At 50.3% G+C, this 20,364-nt stretch overlaps 1 protein-coding gene across 8 annotated transcripts in view; it reads left to right on the forward strand.

Annotated features, from left to right (window-relative positions):
- Positions 1 to 20,364, forward strand: part of PLEKHG5 (pleckstrin homology and RhoGEF domain containing G5) — a gene marked incomplete at its 3' end in the record, with an annotated part of 98,400 nt that overhangs the window by 44,723 nt on the left and 33,313 nt on the right. For 7 of the 8 annotated variants that reach the window (XM_083752473.1, XM_083752472.1, XM_083752471.1 and 4 more), the window contains 6 exons: positions 11,166 to 11,295; positions 12,222 to 12,324; positions 12,978 to 13,038; positions 13,282 to 13,373; positions 13,979 to 14,115; positions 14,275 to 14,438. In XM_083752473.1, the coding sequence (XP_083608599.1) occupies positions 11,166 to 11,295; positions 12,222 to 12,324; positions 12,978 to 13,038; positions 13,282 to 13,373; positions 13,979 to 14,115; positions 14,275 to 14,438 (687 nt within the window). The remainder of the gene's footprint in view (positions 1 to 11,165; positions 11,296 to 12,221; positions 12,325 to 12,977; positions 13,039 to 13,281; positions 13,374 to 13,978; positions 14,116 to 14,274; positions 14,439 to 20,364) is intronic. The other variant, XM_083752478.1, reaches the window with a different exon arrangement.

Raw genomic sequence — 20,364 nt, forward strand, 5'->3', positions numbered from 1 at the left:
GTGGCGTACTTCGGTGGCAGAAAATCAAATAGAGGAACTTGGCTACTGTCTTGGTGAGCTCCTGATCTCTCCCCTGTAATAAGAAGCGTATAACCTCTGTCTCTGGTTTCCATGTTGGAATACATAGATGGTCTAAAAATTGATGGCGGAGATCATCATACATTTAAGGGCCATGTGAGCTAGAGTTTCCACCAGGTGGGCATCACATGGGCAGAACCTAGCCAGCGAAAAAGCCCTTCTTTCTTGTGGGTTAAACAAAAATTGTAAATAATTAAGGTTAAATTCCTGCACCCAGGAGAGTCAAAAATAGATGAGCCAATTTTCTGACTCAGCGGAAGGCAGCTTTCCAGGTTCCTGTGCTTCTGTTAAAGCGGCTTGTGCCTTGCTTGGTGATGGCAGGCAGGCGGGCCATCGCCTTCTCTGCCCTAAGCCTCGCCAGTACAGACTGTGAGTGCCGCAGAGGTCAACAGAGCCCCGAGGCTGCCCTTCTGGAGGTCGTCCCTTGGATGAGAGGCATGCTGGAACTTGTCCTGTCCAGGTGCACAACCTTCCTGGCTGCGTGCTGTCCCCCTGAGCCACTCCTCCTGAACTTTAGACACACAAACACACCGAAAGAGCACTCGTTCCTGAAGGGGTTGGTTTTTGTTGTGGTGGTGGCGGCGGCAGTTGCAAAGGGGTGGCCTCTTGCACAGAGGATCCCACTGCTGACTCCGGAAAGCTTGTAGAGCCACGAGGAGGAGGAGGGAGAGAAGCCCCTTCTAGCGACAGGCAGTCCTGCCACAGGCGAGGTATGGAAGCTGCTTTTGGGATGCCTTTCTAGAAGCGCAGGATTGTGGAGTTGGAATGTATCCAAAGAATCGTCTTGTCCGCCTCCCTGCAATGCAGGGATTGCAGCTCAAGGGCCCAGAAAGCACAACCTGCTCTTGTGCAGGAGGGCTTGGTGGGTGTCAGAGACATTTGGGTTTTCTGCTTGGGTACCAAGCATCGCTGGTTGGCTCACGTCCACCTGGGGTGCCAAAGGGGGTTTGTGAGGAAGGAAGGGGGGTTTGTCAGAACTGTTTGCCCCTGCACGAAGAAGATGGTGCAGAGGAGTGCTTGATTCTGGATGCCTGCGGAATTCATCTCCCCAAGGGGAAAAAGACAGGTGTTCAAAAATGGTGTTCCTGGGCAGGTGCAGAGTGTGTTTTCTTTGGGGAGAGGTGCTTCCTTGTCTGCTTGGTGTGCTGCAGGATCGGGTGCCGGCTTGTCTTGGGCCAGAGTAGACCCTCCGCTGCTGCTGCTGCTGCTTTGACCAAGAGGTGGCCCAGTGGCAGAGGACGTGAAGTGACCTTCATGAAAGACAGTGTGGTGCAGTGGTTAGAGCTTTGGACTAGTTTGTTGGGCTAGTCACTGCTGTTTGGCCTAGCCTACCTTTACAAGGTTGTTGTGGGGATTAAAGGAAGAAGGGGGGAAAACCACGGACACCGCCTTCAACTCCTTGGAGAAAAAGGTGGGATACCAATGCAAGAAATAGAATCATGGAGTCATAGAATTGTAGGGTTGGAAGGGACCCCAAGGGTCATCTAGTCCAACCCCTTGAGATGTAGGAATCTCAGCTGAAGCATCCATGACAGATGGCCATCCAACCTCTGATTAAAAACCTCCAAGGAAGGAGAGTCCACATCCTCCTGAGGGAGTGTGTTCCAATTTTAAAATAAATATTAAATAATAATTTGCCTTAACATGTTATTTGAAAAGAGCAATTTATCCCTTTCTCGGTGCAATTTGCAAAAGAGGGGGTGAGGCAGCCTTTGCTAAGTAAACGGGTCCTGAGTTGCTTTGGGCCCTATTGTGCTTAGTACTCGAACCTTGAACCGGGCCCAGTAGCCTGTGCCAATCCACAGACAAGGCATTCCACTCTGGCAACCCTCACAGGCAGCTGCCTTCTGCACCAGCCGCAGCCTCCAGACCGAGCCCCACCCAGCTAGGCTGCCATGTGCGTTGGCAGCAGAAAAACATGGCCGAGCGTCATTCCGGTGTTGCAGCCACCCGTTCCAGTGACAGGCCAAGTGGAAACGTTGCTCTGCGAGTTGGCAAGAGGGGTCAGCCTGTTGGAAAGGCCCACACCCCTTTCGTTCCCAGGGTGGAATGCCGCAGTTACTTGGGGGTGAGGGGGTGGCCTTCTGCACGAGCTCTGAGATGCTCTTTTCTGCATCATTGTTTTGCTTATTCTCAGGGTCATGTGGACTTTGGACAGGAGATGTGTTGTCAGGTTCAGTCCTCCTCAAATAGCCTGGCTTTTGCCTGTCAGAGTTTGATGCAGGAGCAGTTTTGCCATGGGGGGCGCGGATGTCTTTCTGTATTGACCTTGCCAAGCCCCACTCCACCCCCCAGTGATGGGCAGCACTGACCTGGGGGAGGAAAAATAACTGAATTGTAGAGTTGGAAGGGACCTTGAGGGTCATCTAATCCAAACCACTGCAATGCAGGAATTGCAGTTAGGAGGAGAGTTTCCCCATTATTTAGTCACATGGTAGAGCAGGAATGCCAACTTGGCTCCGTGACTGCGGGTGCCTAGAGCCATGGGTGCCATGCAACAATTCCCCTGGCACTGAAATTTGTGGGTGCCTGGGGAATTTTGTGGGTGCTCAGGCACCAAGGGCCCCAGGGAATTGGCACCTATGTGGTGGAATCACTGTTGCCTTTTTGTCCTGGTTTAAGTGAAATGATGAGCTTATATACCACATTTTTCTCTGAGGAGCTTGAGATGGCATACATGGTTCTCCCCCACAACAACACTGCGAGGTTAGTTAGGCAGTGACTGGCCCAAAGTCACACCCAGTGAGCTTCATGGCCAAGTGGGAATTTGAGCCCTGGTCTCTCCTAGGGCTTAGTATGGCACTAATCACTACACCGCGCCAGGTCTCAACGGATGTGGCATGTATTACTTCTGGAAGGAACACACTGATGGCTGTTAGCAGGCAGAAACAAACAGCCACTGTTTTTTGCTGCACCTGTGGCTAAGACGGCTACCTGGATGCCACAATTTTACTAGCCACTCGGCCAGTCACAGTGCAGGAAAAAAGGCGTGTGAGGAAGGATGCGACCGAGGTTTGTAAAATTCTGCATGGTGTGTTGGAAGTGGGGCGGTGGGAGAAGCTTCCCCCCACCCCTCTTTGGATGCCAGAGTTTGGGTCCATCCGTTGCAACTGAATGGCAGGACATATTTGAAAGGAGGTCTCCTTCGCACCTGTGGAACTCATCACCACAAGATGTGGCAAGGGCTCCTGGTTTCGGTGGCAGCTAAGCCAGTTCATGGAGAGAGGCCCATCAGCAGCCAAGACAGCTAAATGGAACTTCCTTGTGCAGAGAAAGTCTACCAGATTCTGGGGAGCAGCTGCAGGAGAGGCCTCGTTCCTTCAAGTCTTTCCGGCAGCTTCACAGAACGCATCTGATTGGCCACTGGAGTGGATGTTTGCCTTCATCTGGCAGTCAGGCTCCTCTTTATCAAGAGAAAAGTCCCAGCTGAGCTGTTCTGTCGTCTACTACACATAGGGAAGTGGCAGCTGATGCAATGATATGTGCCCAGGGATGCCAATCCAGACATACTGCCACAAGGAACTTCACTTTGCACCTGGATGGTGGCATCGGCCGGCCTCATTTTACGGCATGGCTCTGGCGTGCCCCGTCTTCTACCTCTCTGTTAAGTGAGCCCCTCTCCCCTGCCATCTCCCCCCCACCACCAGCCCAGGATTGCATCAAGGTTTGGCAGGCCTGGCCATCGCCCGCTGTTTGGTCCCGACTAAGAAGAGCCTTCTGAACTAATTTCAAGGAGGAGTAAACTTGCTGGAGAGGGAATACCCCATTGAAGGTGTCTTGCCCCAAACCTCACTGATGGCGGAGGGCACCAATGCAGAAGGGAGAGAGCAAGAGCAGTGCAGTGCAGTGGTTAGAGTGCTGGACCAAGGCCTGGGAGACCTGTGTTCAAATTCCTGCTCAGCCATGAAACTCACTGGGTTTGACCTTGAGCTAGTCACCTGCATCTCAGCATATCCTACCTCACAGGATTGTTTTGAGTGTCAAATGAGCAGGGGGAGAACTATGCATCACCCTGAGCTCCTTGGGGATGGGGAGAAATTCAATAAATACTACCCAGATAAGCAAGCCAGTCTTGTCAGCTGAAAGCAGGCAGGGGGAGAATGAAACAAAACTCTGGACATGCTCAGAGGCACCTGGCTAAGGACAGCGTAATCTGCGGCTGTGTCGTTATTGTTATGTACTGAAGTTCTCACCCTGGGCCAGCAGGGGGATACTGTAGATAGTTCAGGTCCACATATGCAAATAAGGGATCAAAAGTGACGTTCAGTGATTGGATAGTTACAGAAAGTTGTTACAGTTACGTTGTACTGGAGCTCTATATAAGCAGGCTGGCTGAACCCTTCAGTTCAGTTCTGTTCTGGCCTGTGAATAAACAAAAGCTGTTTGGAGAATCGCTATGTTGTCTCATATGTTCACCCACAACTTAACAGTTATAGTGGGCCATTTGCCTGCTGAGAGCTCCCCCCAAAATCACATGCACAGGTAACCTTGCAGCATAGCCTTGCAGCATAGCAGATTTCAGCTTATGCAGCTTCCCCAACCCTCCGCTTATACCCTCTCCCTACCTGTTGTAAGAATGACTGTCTGCGAAGGGACACGCCACCGAGAGTGCTGCGTGCGACTTGCTCTGTGTCAAAACAGTGTGAGACACACTTGTTTACAATCCCACGCCCGGCTGTGGAGATTTCCCTTGACTCATCACCAGACGGAGTGTTTCCTGTGAGTTAGCCGGGATGTGCGGCTGGCTGGTGGATGACTGGCTGAGGAGCTGGTTCCAGGCCTGCCTCAACTCAACTGAAGGCTTGCCTGGGCTGGCAATATCCCAGAGGCCCCCACTCCAGGATACCGTATTTTTCGCTCTATAAGACGCACCACACTATAAGACTCACCTAGTTTTGGGAGGAGGAAAGCAAGAAAAAAAATATTCTGAATCTCAGAAGCCAGAACAGCAAGAGGGATCACTATGCAGCGAAAGCAGCAATCCCTCTTGCTGTTCTGGCTTCTGTGATAGCTGCGCAGCCTGCATTCGCTCCATAAGACACACACACATTTCCCCTTACTTTTTAGAAGGGAAAAAGTGAGTCTTATAGAGCAAAAAATACGGTACTTAAAAAATATTATTAAATGCATTTATGTCCCAGCTTTTTCTCCAACAACCCTGAGGCTGAGAGGCAGCGACTGGCCCAAGGTCATGCAAGGAGGCTGAGTGGAGGATTTGAACCCTGGTCTCTCCCAGGTCCCTAGCCCAGCACTTTTCTAACCACTACACCACATGGGTTCTCAAATATATATAATAGAACTATCTGGATGGCAGAACATCAGATTTCTTGGCTCTCAGGATTTTTGACTGGAGATAGTTTGAGTCTTACCTGGGATGTTTTGCATGTAAAGCAGATGGTGTACCTTCCAAATCTGGGGCAACAGCTCCCCTCTCTACCACACTCCAGCTGAATCCCTTTGCCCAAGCCAGCCCAAGACATTTTGCTGCCTGAAGATGCTCCGTCTCTCATTCCATGCACAGAATCTGACTGGAGAGGCAGTTTAATCTTACTTCCACACTGGCTAAGGTGACGACATCCTCCAGTATACCCGAGGAAGGCAGGCTAGCCAAAGAGGCACGGAGCAAGCTAGTTTAGGGGGCACAGAGAGAATAGGGGAAGGCCACTGACTCATGAGGCAGCTGCTTCCCTCTTTCTAATGATAGGGCTGGCCGTGCCCTTCCCTTCACTCTCTTCACTTGTGTGCAACAAGGAAAAGCAGTTGGAAGTAAGGACAGAAAAAGAGGCTTGCTGAATCAGGCCAGAGGAGGCCCATCTAATCCAGCGTCCTGTTCTCAGCATGGCTAACCAGATGTCCTGATGGGAAGCCCCAGCGCAGGATTTGAACACAAGACTGCTCTCCCCTCCTGTGGTCTCCAGCAACTGGATATTCAGAAGCATTCAGACCTTCCAGGTGTCCCTATTTTCCAGGGGCAGTCCTGGATTAACAGAAGCTGCCCCGGTTTCCGATTTGATCCGGGAATGTTCCACTTTTCCTTCGGGTGTCTCTATTCTCATCAGAGAAATGGAGGGGACGTCTCTATTTTCATAGGGGAGGGTAAACTATGAAACTTGCCCAGGAGGGGGCAGCAATAACCATCAGTCTGGATGGCCTTAAAAGAGGAGAGGGCTATCGATAGCTATTGGACACAGTGGCTTTGCTCTGCCTCTGCGGCCAGAGGCAATAATAATAATAATAATAATAATAATAATAATAATAATAATAATAATAAAAATAGATAGATAGATAATGTATTATTTGTACACTGCCCATCTGGCTGGGTTTCCCCAGCCACTCTGGGCGGCTCCCAACAAAGATTAAACATACATTAAAATGTCACACATTAAAAACTAATAATAATAATGCTTCTGAATACCAGCTGATGAAAACAGCAGGGACTTGTTTGGTTCTCAAATCCTGCAGGCATCCGGTTGGCCACTGTGAGAACAGGATGCTGGACTAGATAGGCCTTTGGCTTGATCCAGCAGTCCTCTTTTTATGTTCTTTTATGCTCATAAGGCAGTTTGCTATGTAGCTTGACACAAATGGAAAAATGAGCAAGGTCCCAACCAAAGAAGAATGGCAACTGATTGGATATGCACAGCTTGCGGACCTAACATATAGAATAAGAGAACAAGAAGAACATACGTTGAAAGAAGATGGGAAAATGTTTATTGAATATATGGGAGGGGACTGCGTACACTTGAAAACGTTGACAGCGTTAAGATAAATTCAACAGTGTAAATAAGCTTTGATGGATGTATTAATGGAATGCTGAATGGTTTAGTATATGTAAAATATGTTTTGTAAAATGCATCATGGAAAGAGAAGAAGGGAAGTCATGGATATTTTAAGGTTGTTTAAATGAATGTTTTAAAATGTAAAACAGAAAATTTAATAAAAAGCATGCCAAAAAGAGAGGGGGGGGCTTTTTTTTTTTTTTTTTTGAAACTTAATGCCCTGCTGGTTACTGCTGCTCCTGCTCACCTGGGGAGGGAGGGAGTGCCTCCTTCTCCGCCCCTCAATGCTGCCGGCTTAGGTTCCAGCTGGGAGAGTTTCCTGGCAGAGGCAGGCGATGAGAGGAGGGGAAAGCCAGACCCAGCCGCTGCAGAGGCAAGTACCAGCAAGCCGGACGGCTCCTGTGCTGGCAGTGGATTGTGGCCTGTCTGGGCCCAGCCTGGCAGGAGCGGCTTTCGAGCCCTTACTCACTGCAAACCCCAGAGATGCCCCACCTGCTTAGTCAAGGCTTTGTCACGGCTGGGATGCCTCTTTCAAATCCTCCCGGAGCCATGAATCAGCCAGCCAGCCAGCCAGCTGGGGACAGGCTCTCTCTGTCCTGCCCTGGTCTGCAAGACCTGGCTTGGGGGCGAAGTGGGGCCTTAGGGGTGAGTTTCTGGGGCTGGAGCGGCTGGCAGCCTCCTGCTGCCCTCCCAGTGGTTGCGTTTCCTCCAGGGAGGCTCCCTTGTCGCACCTGAGGCTTCTATGTCCGGCCGAGAGAGTGGCATTCGCTTTCAAGATGGCCGTTGAACAAGCCAGCAGCTGCTGATCCTTCCCTCTTTCTCCTCCTCCACTGTCTCCGGCCCTTTCTGTGCATTTGCCACCGATGTCTGGTTGCAGCGGGTCAAATGTGTTGCATCTCCCGTCTGAGCCACCTGCTGATTCTGACTCCCCATATCTCTGGGGCTTCCTGTTGCTTCAGCTGCTGGCTCGGTGGCCCTTTCCCTCCCTCTCAGCTTTGAGTGCAGAGAAGGAAAAGCCTTGCAGGAGACTGCTTTCAGCAAGGCTCGGACTTGGGGGCTGCCTCGTGGCCTGCTGGCTTTTTAGCCAGGAGCCTGCCTGGCTGCCTTGGTTTGTGTCTGAGGGGTGTCACTCTAGGAACAGTGCGATGGGAGGGTGGCCTGGCTGTTGCACCTGGTAAGACAGACAGGCATCACATCGGCTCTGTAGGAAGTGTGGCGCTGCACCGGGTAGACTCCCGGCTGCCTGTTTGGGGTTATGCTGGGGAGCTTTAATATGGCGGCAGTAACTCCTGCGCTGGGGAAACCTTTTGCGGAAAACGTATCAACAGGGCACTGAAATGATAATAATCGAGGCAATAAAGTTGCATCTTAAAGATGCAAATAAAGATCATTTGCATATGTCTACAGTGGTACCTTGGGTTACATACGCTTCAGGTTACATATGCTTCAGGTTACAGACTCCGCTAACCCAGAAATATTACCTCAGGTTAAGAACTTTGCTTCAGGACGAGAACAGAAATTGTGCTCCGGCGGTGCAGCGGCAGCAAGAGGCCCCATTAGCTAAAGTGGTGCTTCAGGTTAAGAACAGTTTCAGGTTAAGAACGGACCTCCGGAACAAGTTAAGTACTTAACCTGAGGTACCATTGTAGTTACTTTCCGTACTTTGAAGGACCAAGACCCCGAGGTGGTTTTTGCTGTCCCCCTTCCACTTCCTGGGCTGCTTTCTGGTAGGAAATTCTCCTCAGACCCCCTCTGACTTTCCGTATTTTGTCAAGGAATTGCCCGCCTGTTTTCGAAGGTATCTCAAAGGCTGGACCCTGCGGTTGTTGGTAAAAGATGGGTGCTGGTGGACTCAGGTCACTGAACGCTGATTTCTGCCCTTGCTTTGTGCAACTGTGGAGTGGCTGAATTGTCTGGCCTGCAACACAATTGCGGTACATTTTGCCCACTCGTATCTGAGCATGGAAATCTGTATGGCTTCCAATGCAATAGCATTTCTCTTTTTGGATATCATAGAGTTGTAGAGTTGGAAGGGACTCTGGGGGTCATCTAGTCCAACCCCTGCAAGGCAGAAATCTCAACTGGATCATACATGACAGATGGCCATCCAACCTCTATTTAAAAACTTCCCATTAAGGAGAGTCCACCCCCTCTCATGGGAGCCTGTTTTGCTGTCGAACAGCTCTTACTGTCAGAAAGCTCTTCCTTTCTTATAACTTAAATCCATTGGTTTGGGTCCTATTCTCCAGAGCAAGAAAAAAACCAAGGAGAAGTGTGGGCACTATTTACAGTCGGGGAAGAATCCAGGAAATCCCAGTTCAAATCCCTACTCAGCCATGAAGCTTACTTAGGTGACTTTGAGCCAGTCACTCTTCTCCCAGTCTTGTTGTTGTTGTTTAGTCGTTTAGTCGTGTCCGACTCTTCGTGACCCCATGGACCAGAGATTTTAGCCTGGGACACCGACATTTCACCTTCAAAACAGGGATGAGAACAGAAATGTTAAGCATTTTTAAATATTGGTTTTAGGTTTCAGCAGAGGCAATTCCAGTAGCTGGGCTGCACTGCCCCCTCCTGGATCAATCTGCCATCTCCAGCTCCCTAAGGTGCCGGATTCAATTCCTGTCTGCTGCACTGTGGTCCCAACTTCTAATATAAGCACATCTGAGACAGAGGAGGCTGTAGCCCATCAGAGGCAGCGATGCTTTTGCAGCCCCAGAAGGGGAGAGGGCTGTTTTGCTTGGATCCTGCTGATGGCATCCCAGTGGCTGGCCACTGCGATAACAGGATGCTGCACTAGATGGAGCATTGACCTGGTCCAGTAGGTCCTCTTTTTCTGTGCTTGTGCCATTGTTGTACGTGAGGTCACAGGGCATCAGGCAGCCCTCAGCCCGATTCGGATGTCTGCTTAAAAATAGCTCTCTGGGGTTGCTGAGCAGCCGCAGGCATCCAGGGTGTCCCTCACAATCGGAGGAAACCTTGTAGCCGCTCTTGCATTGTTCTGCTGCAGACACTTGCTTCCGGCGCCTGTGTGGGGAGGAGCTTTGGTAGGCCAGGGCCGCCGGCAGCCTCCTCTGTGAGCCCCAGGGGGTGGGGTGGGGCATGTTACTTCAGGCACGAGGGACTCAGGTACTCCTCCTGTGACAGGGGCTGGGACGTGGGTGGCAGGGCGTGAAAGGCCGGCTTTTTCCAAACGGTGAGCTAACAATGGAGCGAAAACAGCTTGAGGGTTTGCACAGAGGAGATGTGCAGGCAGCCAAAGGGAGATCCATCCCCCAGTGGAATGGAAGAGAAGGAGGAACGGAGAGATGCGCCGACAATCTGGATTGCAAATGAATTTGCGAAAGAAAGAGAAACACAAAGGGAGCCGTTTCCCTGCAACCTGTGCATCTGAACGATGTAGAAGGAGGACCCACCTGCAGTTGGAAAGTGGTGCATGCCATTCTCCCATCTCATTCAAGCCCAGGGGTCAGCAAACCTTTTCAGCAGGGGGCCAGTCCATTGTCCCTCAGACCTTGTGGGGGGCTGGACTATATTTTGAAAAAAAAAAAGAACAAATTCCTATGCCCCACAAATAACCCAGAGATGCATTTTAAATAAAAGCACACATTCTACTCCTGTAAAAACACCAGGCAGGCCCCACAAATAACTCAGTGATGCATTTTAAATAAAAGCACACCTTCTACTCATGTAAAAACACCAGGCAGGCCCAACAAATAACCCAGAGATGCATTTTAAATAAAAGGACACATTCCACTCATGTAAAAACACTCTGATTCCCAGACCGTTCGCGGGTCGGATTTAGAAGGCGATTGGGCTAGATCCGGCCCCCAGGCCTTAGTTTGCCTACCCATGTTCAAGCCTTTAAACCTTGAAATTAACGTGGGGTGGGGAAAAGTAAACGAATCAAAGAGAAACTAATTTGGGCTGATCCTGGTTGGAAATGAATTGGAGAAATCTGGAATGGCTAGGAAGGAGAATGACGCTGGCTTGCTTCTGCTGATACAGTATAGAAGGTCTACATTTGCATCTATACAGGCAAAAAAACCATCATTTTGCAAAAGGTTTTGCCTTTTTGCAGCATCAATCAGGGGAGGGCAAGGTGCCCTTAAAATGTGAGCAGGGAATCAGCTGTGGACTCTGGCTCACATCACCGCTGGCCCGTTAGCTCTGCTGCCAACATGCCTGCAGGTGATGGATGTTGGAAATCCAAACCCTGCATCAGGGAGATGCCTCTCCTCTTGATCCTGGAATTAGCCCCCGGCTTGACCTTGCTGTTTCTCTCTCCCCTCCCCCCTCTCCCTCTGCCAGGTATGCCACCACGCCGAGTGCCAGCAGCTGAACCACAACAGCCCCCTCCACTTGTGTGAAGCGTGTGACGGACGCTTCCACGGTGCCATGCATTTTGACGGGCACATCCGCTTTGACCTGCCGCCGCAAGGTGAGGGGAAAAGCCCAAGTCACGCGGCTGGGTCAAGGGCAGCTTGGCACGGCTTTCTTTTCACAGGGCTTGTCCGAAGTTCCTAGACAGAGGTTGGATGGCCACCTGTCAGGGATTCTTTAGCTGTGATTCCTGTCCATGGAGGCGCAGGTTAATTCTGTGTCCAGGGCGGCTGTCTACCAGCTCCACCTGGTACGCAGGCTGAGACCCTACTTGCCCACAGACTGTCTCGCCAGAGTGGTGCATGCTCTAGTTATCTCCCGCTTGGACTACTGCAATGTGCTCTACGTGGGGCTACCTTTGAAGGTGACTCAGAAACTGCAATTAATCCAGAATGCGGCAGCTAGACTGGTGACTGGGAGTGGCCGCCGGGACCACATAACACCATTCCTTCATTGGGTCCCAGTACGTTTCCGAGCACAATTCAAAGTGTTGGTGCTGACCTTTAAAGCCCTAAATGGTCTCGGTCCTGTATACCTGAAGGAGCGTCTCCATCCCCATTGTTCAGCCCGGACACTGAGATCCAGCACCAAGAGCCTTCTGGCAGTTCCCTCATTGCGAGAAGTGAGGTTACAGGGAACCAGACAGAGGGCCTTCTCGGTAGTGGCACCCACCCTGTGGAATACCCTCCCTTCAGATGTGAAGGAAATAAGCAGCTATCTTATCTTTAAAAGACATCTGAAGGCAGCCCTGTTTAGGGAAGTTTTTAATATTTAATGCTGTATTGTTTTTAACACTTATTATTATTATTATTGATGACTCGGGGGGGGGGGATACATTCCAACTCTGCAATTCTATGATCTCTTTCCAAACAGCTTAGCTGGTGTGCTCTTCAGTGGGTTGCTTCCACACCCCACACCCCCGGGCAACACAGTGAGGGCTGGATCCTTCATGGGCTATGTCTTCAGTGCTTTTCTCCCTTCCAGGTTCTATCCTGGCCCGGAACGTCTCCACACGGTCGTGCCCACCACGCACCAGCCCTGCCTCAGATGTGGAAGAGGAAGACGAAGGGCTGATTGATGGGAAAGGGTGAGTGGAGGGGAGGGCTGGCCGGCCCAGGAGGTGCTCACATCAGGAGAGCTCCCCTCACTTAGAAAACTAGTGTCTCAGGGAGGAAAGGTCCAGTCTAGCTTTTTCCCTGGTGCACTATTTTATACGTATACATACCGCTAGCGATTCATTAAGGGGGGGAATAGTAGAGTGATTTACAATTATACAACAAAACCAAACCCCACACCATAAAAATCATATTTAAAAAGTTGAAATCAGAAATCAGCTAACAGTTGCGGAAGGGCACATTCTCAGTTGCTGGACTGAACAAAAACTATTCCAGCGGGTGTTTTAAAAGCTGAAACAGAAGGTGCTTGCAATTTGGGTTCATTTGGCTTTCTTTCTTAGTGTGGGGTGTCTGATGGGGAATTTGTGCCGTTTGAAAATCTACTTTGAACAAAAAACAAAAAACCCTGGTACAATCTACCAGGAGCTGTATTGCACACCCCCACTCGACACGTTGGTCAGCTTGATAGGAATTCTGCAAAGGCGTTTGTAAACCATATGGGAGCTGGTGGGGCAGAACGTTTCCTGCATCAGAGGGAAAGTTGTGCCTGCCTTCCCTTGCTGTTGTGGGGCAATATGAGGGGGACCTTCTAACTCCTTTCTGTCTGCTGGCTGGTCTGTTTCAGGGACAGGAAGAGCTCAGCCTTGAAGCTGCCAAAGAAGAAGGCTCGCAGGAGGCACACTGATGTAAGGAGGCCACTTGCGCTCATTCCGTGACCGCACCTTGCTTTCACTCTGAAACCCTGGGAATTGGGTCTGGCCTCACCCTGCGCAGGACCCTAGAAGTCACAGAGGCCTCTTTGGATGCCCTGCAGAGGGGTGGGAATGTGCCCTGGTGGTCCTCCTCCACGCGCTAAGAAATTGGGGTGGGACAGAGGCCTGGTGACTGTTTTGAATTCTGGCCGACATGCTCCTACATTTCTCCCGCAGGACCCTAGCAAGGAATGCTTCACCTTGAAGTTTGATCTGAATGTGGACATTGAGACAGAGATCGTGCCAGCCATGAAGAAGAAGTCCCTGGGGTAAGGAGGGCAGAGAGCAGCTTAGTCTGGGGTGCAAGCTGGGCGGGGGCTTCACTCGTGTTTGGGAGCCCAGGAAAGCTGTGGGTCCAAGGCCTCATCTGGAAGCAGCTCCAGCAATCCTGAGCCCATCAGTTCAGCGCAGGATCCTAACCTGCTCCCAACACCTGATGTTCGGAGGGAAAGGCCTGGCTAGTTCTGCTGCTGAAGTTCTGACCGCTCTGATGTTCAGCTCCTGCTTGGAAACGGGCATGGGGAAACAAGGTTAGGCTGAGAGTAAGTAACTGCCCCCAAGGTCACACCTATCTGAACAGGAAGGTCTTTGTAGCCTGTCAGCAGAAGGATAACAAGGAGGGAGCCAGTCAGGAGGGAATCCCACAATTTAGGAGCCACCACAAAAAAGGCACTTTCTCTCTCATCTCACTGCCGGCCGTGCCTCTAGTGTTGATGGGACCAAGAGAAGGTTCTGACCCAATAATCTTAGCACCCAGGCAGGTTTGCAATGGGAGCTACGGCCTTCCAGGCATTCTGAGCCCAAGCTAGTTCCAACACATCGATTAACTGGCAGTGCCACTTACTGGTCCTCTCTCTTTTCTTTTAAAACCCAGTGAAGTGCTGCTGCCGGTTTTTGAGAGGAAGGGAATCGACCTGTCTAAAGTGGACATTTACCTGGACCAGTCCAACACTCCCCTCTCACTCAACTTTGAGGCCTACCGGTTTGGAGGACATTACCTTCGTGTGAAAGGTAGGCTGCTGCGTGTCTCTCCTGAGGCTGGTGGGAGATGTTGTCCAGCCCATCCAGAGGGCTCCAGGTTGGGAAAGCCTTTTTGGCAATATGAGAGGGACCATTCTGTCCAGAATTGCCCTCCAGACCTGTCCCATGGCCTCCTCTTCTGCATTGCAGCCAAACCTGGGGATGAACTCAAAGTGGAGCAGGCGGTGAAGGACTTCAAGTCGCTGAGTTTGCCTATCCTCCGTCCTGCGGGCACTGGCCCGTCCTTCCCCAGCACCCCCTCTCTCGACCGCTTGGAGCAGTTGTCGCTTCGGAGGGAGAGTACCGACATCCTGGTGAGTAGGGGAAAAGGGATGGGGTGGACAGGAGTAGGGACCCTGCCCTTGAGATCGGGGAAGCCTGTGGGTCTGCAACTTGCGCTGCTCCATCTCATAATGTTTGTGCTAAGGCAAAAACCCGAGCAATATAAAACCAAGCAAGGTTTCTTGTTCGTTTGTCAGCAAGAATTTGTTTATCAATAGCAATGCAGAGTCAAAAGTGCAAACAAGATAACCTGCAGCCTTATAACAGTATATATTTACAGTAGATAATTGAGCAAGTCAAATGAATTTGGATATGCCAAAGATATTGAAAAATAAAATTTAAGGAACTGCAGAAAGAAGGGGAAGGAAGTCAGATTTTGAAATGTGAAATTGATTGTAGAACTAATGAAATGTATAAATTTGAAAAGTATAAATAAAAAACTAAAAAAAGGTGCAAACAAGAAGAACATCAGTTGAAATCAATGAAACATAGGAGCGATGCCAAGGATGTAAATAATCAAAAGCTGGGAACTCATTAAAAAAAAAAAAAGATAGTTAAGCACATCATGAAAGCCACACTAAGCAATTGATTTCTTATGAATCTATACACATATGCCTAGATGCAAATTTAGAAATGATCACTATAATTTAAGTAGAAATGCAATCCATCTTCCTGTTGCAGGGAAGACTGTGACTGTGTGACCTGTGTGCTGCCTGCTGCCCCAGGGACAGCAAAGGCACCTGTCTGTACCCAGCAGGGAGTTCCCCAAAGTGATTTCTGACAAATGTACATTTTGGTTTTATGATATTCTGGAAACTGACCCTGGACAGGAGTAATGGTCTTGCACTGCCGCCCTCCCAACAGGGCAGTAGGGGGCAGCAGTGAGGTTAGGCCTTTTCGGGTGCATTCCAGTAGCTAGTCTGCTGCTCTGGCTAGTGCACCCCCCCAAAAAAATCTGGTAAGCACCATTGCAGGGCTGGAGGTGCAACACCATTCCCATGGGCCAGAAGCTGCTCTTGGCCCTGGGATCATTCTCAGTGATGGAGGGCAGTCTGCAAATCGCGATACCAAGTGAAGAAGTAGCAAGAGGTGCCTGGCTTCGCTACTGCTGCCCAGGTCCTGTTTTCAGCCTTCCCATGCTTCTTCTCACTTCTTTTGGCAGCCTGATGCTGCTGAGATTTTCCTGCGGCACATGTGTGTTTGTGTTGACGGCACAGCACAGCAGAGGGGCGGTCCGGCTTGTGTCAGGAGGAAACGAATTGTTTGCCATCCGTGCCCAGATGTTGCTGTGAGTGTGTCAGGGATGCCTGGGCGAGGAAGCAGATATGAGGCATGCCATCCTCTCGTGCATGTCTGAGGTTTTGTCTGTTTTGCACAAGAGAGTCGTGTGTCACTCGGCGTGACAAATTGCCTTCCGTGCCTCATGCGGCGTTGGAGCAAGACTCTAGGCGTGGCTCTGCTCTGTGGGAGGAGTGGATGGACCTGTCAAAATGGATATATTTATGCAAGCCGTTTCTCCTAACGTAATGCATTTCTGTATGCTTCTTTCCAACACACCTGCTCCTGACACATAATATGCGTCATCTGGAGCGGCATGAAATTTGGAGAAGTGCAAATTTCAAAGGGTGGCTGTGTTTCGCTTTGAGTAGCGCTTCAGGAAGTGTTGATTGCGGAGGGTCGCCTTCAAATGTCAGTCGAGCTGAACTTTCCCAGTATATTTCTGGGGTGCCTCAGTGCGCATGTGGAGGGACTTGGCTGATTCACCCCCTTGCTGTGGTTCCTGTATTCGTTAGGACCTAATAAGAGCCTGCTGGATCAGGCCAATGATCCATCTTGTCTAGCACCCTGTTTTCACAGTGGCCAACCAGATGTCTCTGCTGGCAAGCCTGCAATCAGGATCTGAGCTCAACCAGCACTCTTCCTTTCCTATGGCTTCCAGAAACTGGTATTCGGAAGCATTTCTGGCTCCGACTGTGAAGGCACAGCTTATCAATCATGGCTAGTTGCCATCAATAGCCTCCACCCCCTTCCCACTTCCTCAGTAGCCTTTCCCCTTATAATTTGGATGTAATTAGTTAATTCACCCTCATTGTAACCTGTCTGCTTTGTGGCAGTCCAAACCACCCCATTCCCATCAATGGTCCCTCTTAGGTTCTCATCCAGCAACATCTGGGTGGAAATATTAAGGCTGGGGTTCCCTACATGGCTGCATCATCCCATATCAAATTGTCTGTTGCTTGCCTGGTGTCTGAGAGAGGGGTCCTCCTTCACATCCCATCAGTGGCAGAGGACAGTGGTGTGGCGTGGGTTGCCAGCGCCCAGGGCCGTGCGGAGGGTGGTGGTGGTGGGAGGGAGGGAGGGACAGAGTCCACATGTGTATTCAATTATATCACCCACGGAGATAAGAAAAGAAGAACCATTCTGTTATCTGGAGAGTTCACTTCCTGGTTCACATGGAGAAGCGGTTTTCAGTAATGGAAGCTCACAGCTGTATTGAGGCAGCACCAGGTATTCAAATTTTGCACCCCTAACAAATTTTGTGCCAGTGGCAACTGCCCCTGTGCCCCCCCACTCTACGCCACTGGCAGAGGATGTGAGCCAGAGGAGGGGGCTTCTCTGGTCATTCAGCATTCCTCCTGGCTTGCTGTGGTGGCTGGTACCAGGGACGGAGCGACAGGTGTGTGATAGGGGCGCTCTACCCTGGGTGCCACCACTAAGGAGGGTCACAGATCCTGGGCGGCACTCACCATGGGGCCTGTAGTGCGCCCGACCCACGCGTCTCTCCTGGGAGTGATGTGGTGGCTCGGGCACGCGCAGGCTCTGCTGCCAAAAAGGTCCACCTGCTCCCCCCCCAGCTGTAGGGCAGCTGAGGGAGAGGAGGCGGGCAGACTCCTCGGAGCCCCGCAGGTGGCTGGCCCAGCCCCCCGTGCTCTTATGGCCCCGCCCCTGCTGGTCCCGTGTTCTGCTGGTCCCTCCCCCTGCTCTGCCCAGGCACTCTGTCGGCTTGCTCCGCCACTGGCTGGTATCCTTTCCAACAAGCAGGGCAGAGGGCAGGGAGAGATCCACAGTAAGTGCAGACAGGTCTAATGGCAGGCTTAGAGCTTAGAGCAAGGCAGAAGAGCTTAGAGCAAGTGTTGGGTATGTGCGCAGGGTGTTTATTTGCAACAGCAGGTAGCCAAGGCAGGCAACTGTCCCTTAATGAGTGCTAATGGGATCAGAGCCTTTGCTACGCAGGGAGCTCACCAGACTCCAGATTATCACGTCATGCGGCTGATCTTCATTAGATTTTAAGGCAGCAGAGACACCTTGTGTCTCAAGCCCTGCGCCCAGGCGCTACCAGAGCCCCAGATGGGTGCAGCGTTTGCTACCTGAAGCCTAGGTTTGCCCCATCCTATATTAAATGGGGAGGTGTTGTGCTCTGGTTTAAAACAAGCAAACAGACAAACAAACAAACCAGGAAAAATGTCCCCCAACAGGAAAGGACTGAAGATCCTTCTCTCACCACCCAAACCGCATTGCTTCTAAGTCTATCCATAGGTTTATTTATTTATTTATTCGAGTTATAGCCCACTTTTTTCTCCAAGGGCACACATTGTTCAGCCCTCCTTACTGAATCTCCACAACAACCCTGTGAGGTAGGTTGGGCTGAGAGGCAATGAGTTGCCCAATATTACCTACTGAGCTTCCTGGCCGAGTGGGGATTTGAACCCTGGTCTCCCAGGTCCAAGTCTGACACTCTAGGCACTACACCAAACTGCTCTCTCTCTCTCCCCCTTACATCCTTCTACTCTGCAGCCACCCAAGGAGGCTCAGGGGAAAAAAAGAATAACAATTAAAAAATACAGTTATATCCTGCCATAAAACCAGCTTAAAAATTAACAGTGAAAAGAAAACAGAGATGGCAGATAGCCATTCTCAAACACTGACTCCTTGGCAGTCCTGGGAAAGGGAAGGCTTGAGTGTGAACCATAGCTGGGGAAGAATTTGTGCCCCCTCCTCATTGCCCCTTTTGTTGTAAAAATCAGCCCTCCAACGTTACAGGAAACGGGGCAGGTGCACATTAAAATAATCAGTTCTGTCCCAAACCCATCCTGTGCTTGCTGGTCATCTTCAACTGTCTGAAGGCTTGTCACACAGAAGATGGAGCAAGCTTGTTTTCTAACGCTCCAGAGGGGAGGAACTGAACCAGTGGATTCAAATGGCAAGGAAAGAGATTCCGACAAAATGTTAGGAGAAGCTTTCTGAGGGTAAGAGCCATTTGAGAGTGCCATGGACGACCTCAGGAAGTTCACTGGAAACGAGACGTTTGCTGCCTACCTGCCAAGGATCCTTTAGTTGCAATTCCTGTACCCCAAGAGGTCTCCTGCCAACCTAGCAGTTTGAAAGCACGTCAAAGTGCAAGTAGATAAATAGGTGCCACTCTGGCGGGAAAGTAAACAGTGTTTCTGTGTGCTGCTCTGGTTCGCCAGAAGTGGCTTAGTCATGCTGGCCTCATGACCCGGAAGCTGTACGCCGGCTCCCTCGGCCAATAAAGCAAGATGAGCGCCACAACCCCAGAGTCGGTCACGACTGGACCTTTACCTTTACCCCAAGAGGTTCCTTCCAGCTCTATGATTCTGTGATTCTATGGTTCTACCTCCTTTCTTGCCTGCTGCTCCAGTGTCCAGAAATAAAATATTGAGAGCCATCTGTGCCACAGCATCGGTAGGCCATAAAGTAATCTATTAATGAGAAGAAACTTCAACCCTGTGATAACGCTCTGAATAATGTTTCCTTACGCCACCTCATTTTGTGTAAGTTGCTCTTTGGTTAAGGCTGCAAATTTGCATGCTGGTTCGGCTCTGACTTCCGAGTGTGTTACTCGGAAGTCTATACCTTTCCCAAATCTTACCTGCTTGGCCCAAGCGGGAAAACCCAACAGGCCAATGCTTGTGTGGCTCTTGCTTTGTAGGAGATTACTCAAAGCTGGTGAGAGATGTGTGTTGCATTTCTGCAATAGCCATTTTTGTGTGTTGCATTTCTGCAATAGCCATCTGTTACGGAAAATCTAGGTGCGAGGCTGCTCAGTCACCCAGGTCGTCGGGCAGAGCCCGCGGGTCCCGGCAGAATAAAGGAAGGAGTCCAGCCACCACCAACAGGAGCAAATAGCTGTAGACCATAGTTTATTTTGCAACAGGTTCAAAGAGGAATTTTGAACCCTGAGGATGGGGTGACAAGGACTTTTAAAAGTTTCTATCTTATCCCAGCATACAGTTCATTAAGCATCATCACTACATCATTGCTACATCAGAAAAGGGGAGGGTTGTACGTGATTAGCATAGGAGGAATGTGTTGGGGCAACAGGGGGATACAGGATATGTATTGGGAAATAGACTCTAAGCACCTACTACAAAGGGACAATAAAACTTTGGTTTGCATAGTCTGCCACCTGGGCAAGTCCGGAGGAGTGCCTTTGCCCAGCGATTGACACCTATGAGTGTGTGACCTCCTGCCTGAGGGATTATGGCGGGGACCAAGTGGTTTCCAAGTCCTTGGCCAATGAAGCAAATTGGTGGTGGAATGAAGGAAACCGGCAAAGGAGTTGATTTTATATGATTTTTAAAGCTAGGTAACTTCCCTGAGCTGTCAAGTCGAAAGGCTACATTTATGCATAATATTTGAAACATTTAACAACTTTAAAGATGTGACCCCCCCCCCGGTAATTTCCGTAACACATCGAAGGAATGGAGCGGCTCCCAGGTGAGGAAAGGTGGCAGGATTAGGGACTGTTTAGAGAAAAGGCAAGTAAGTTTATAAAATTATGCGTGGCCTGGGGAAAACGGCTCGAAAGACTCCCCCCCCCCAAACACTAGAACTCACGGACATTCAGTGAAGCTGAATGTTGGGAGGTTTGGGAGAGACAAACATAGTTTGTTAAACTGTGGAACTCACTCCAACAGGTGGCAGTGATGACCACCA

The sequence above is a fragment of the Podarcis gaigeae genome (assembly GCF_964106915.1).
Source record: "Podarcis gaigeae genome assembly, chromosome: 8".
Lineage (NCBI taxonomy): Eukaryota > Metazoa > Chordata > Lepidosauria > Squamata > Lacertidae > Podarcis > Podarcis gaigeae.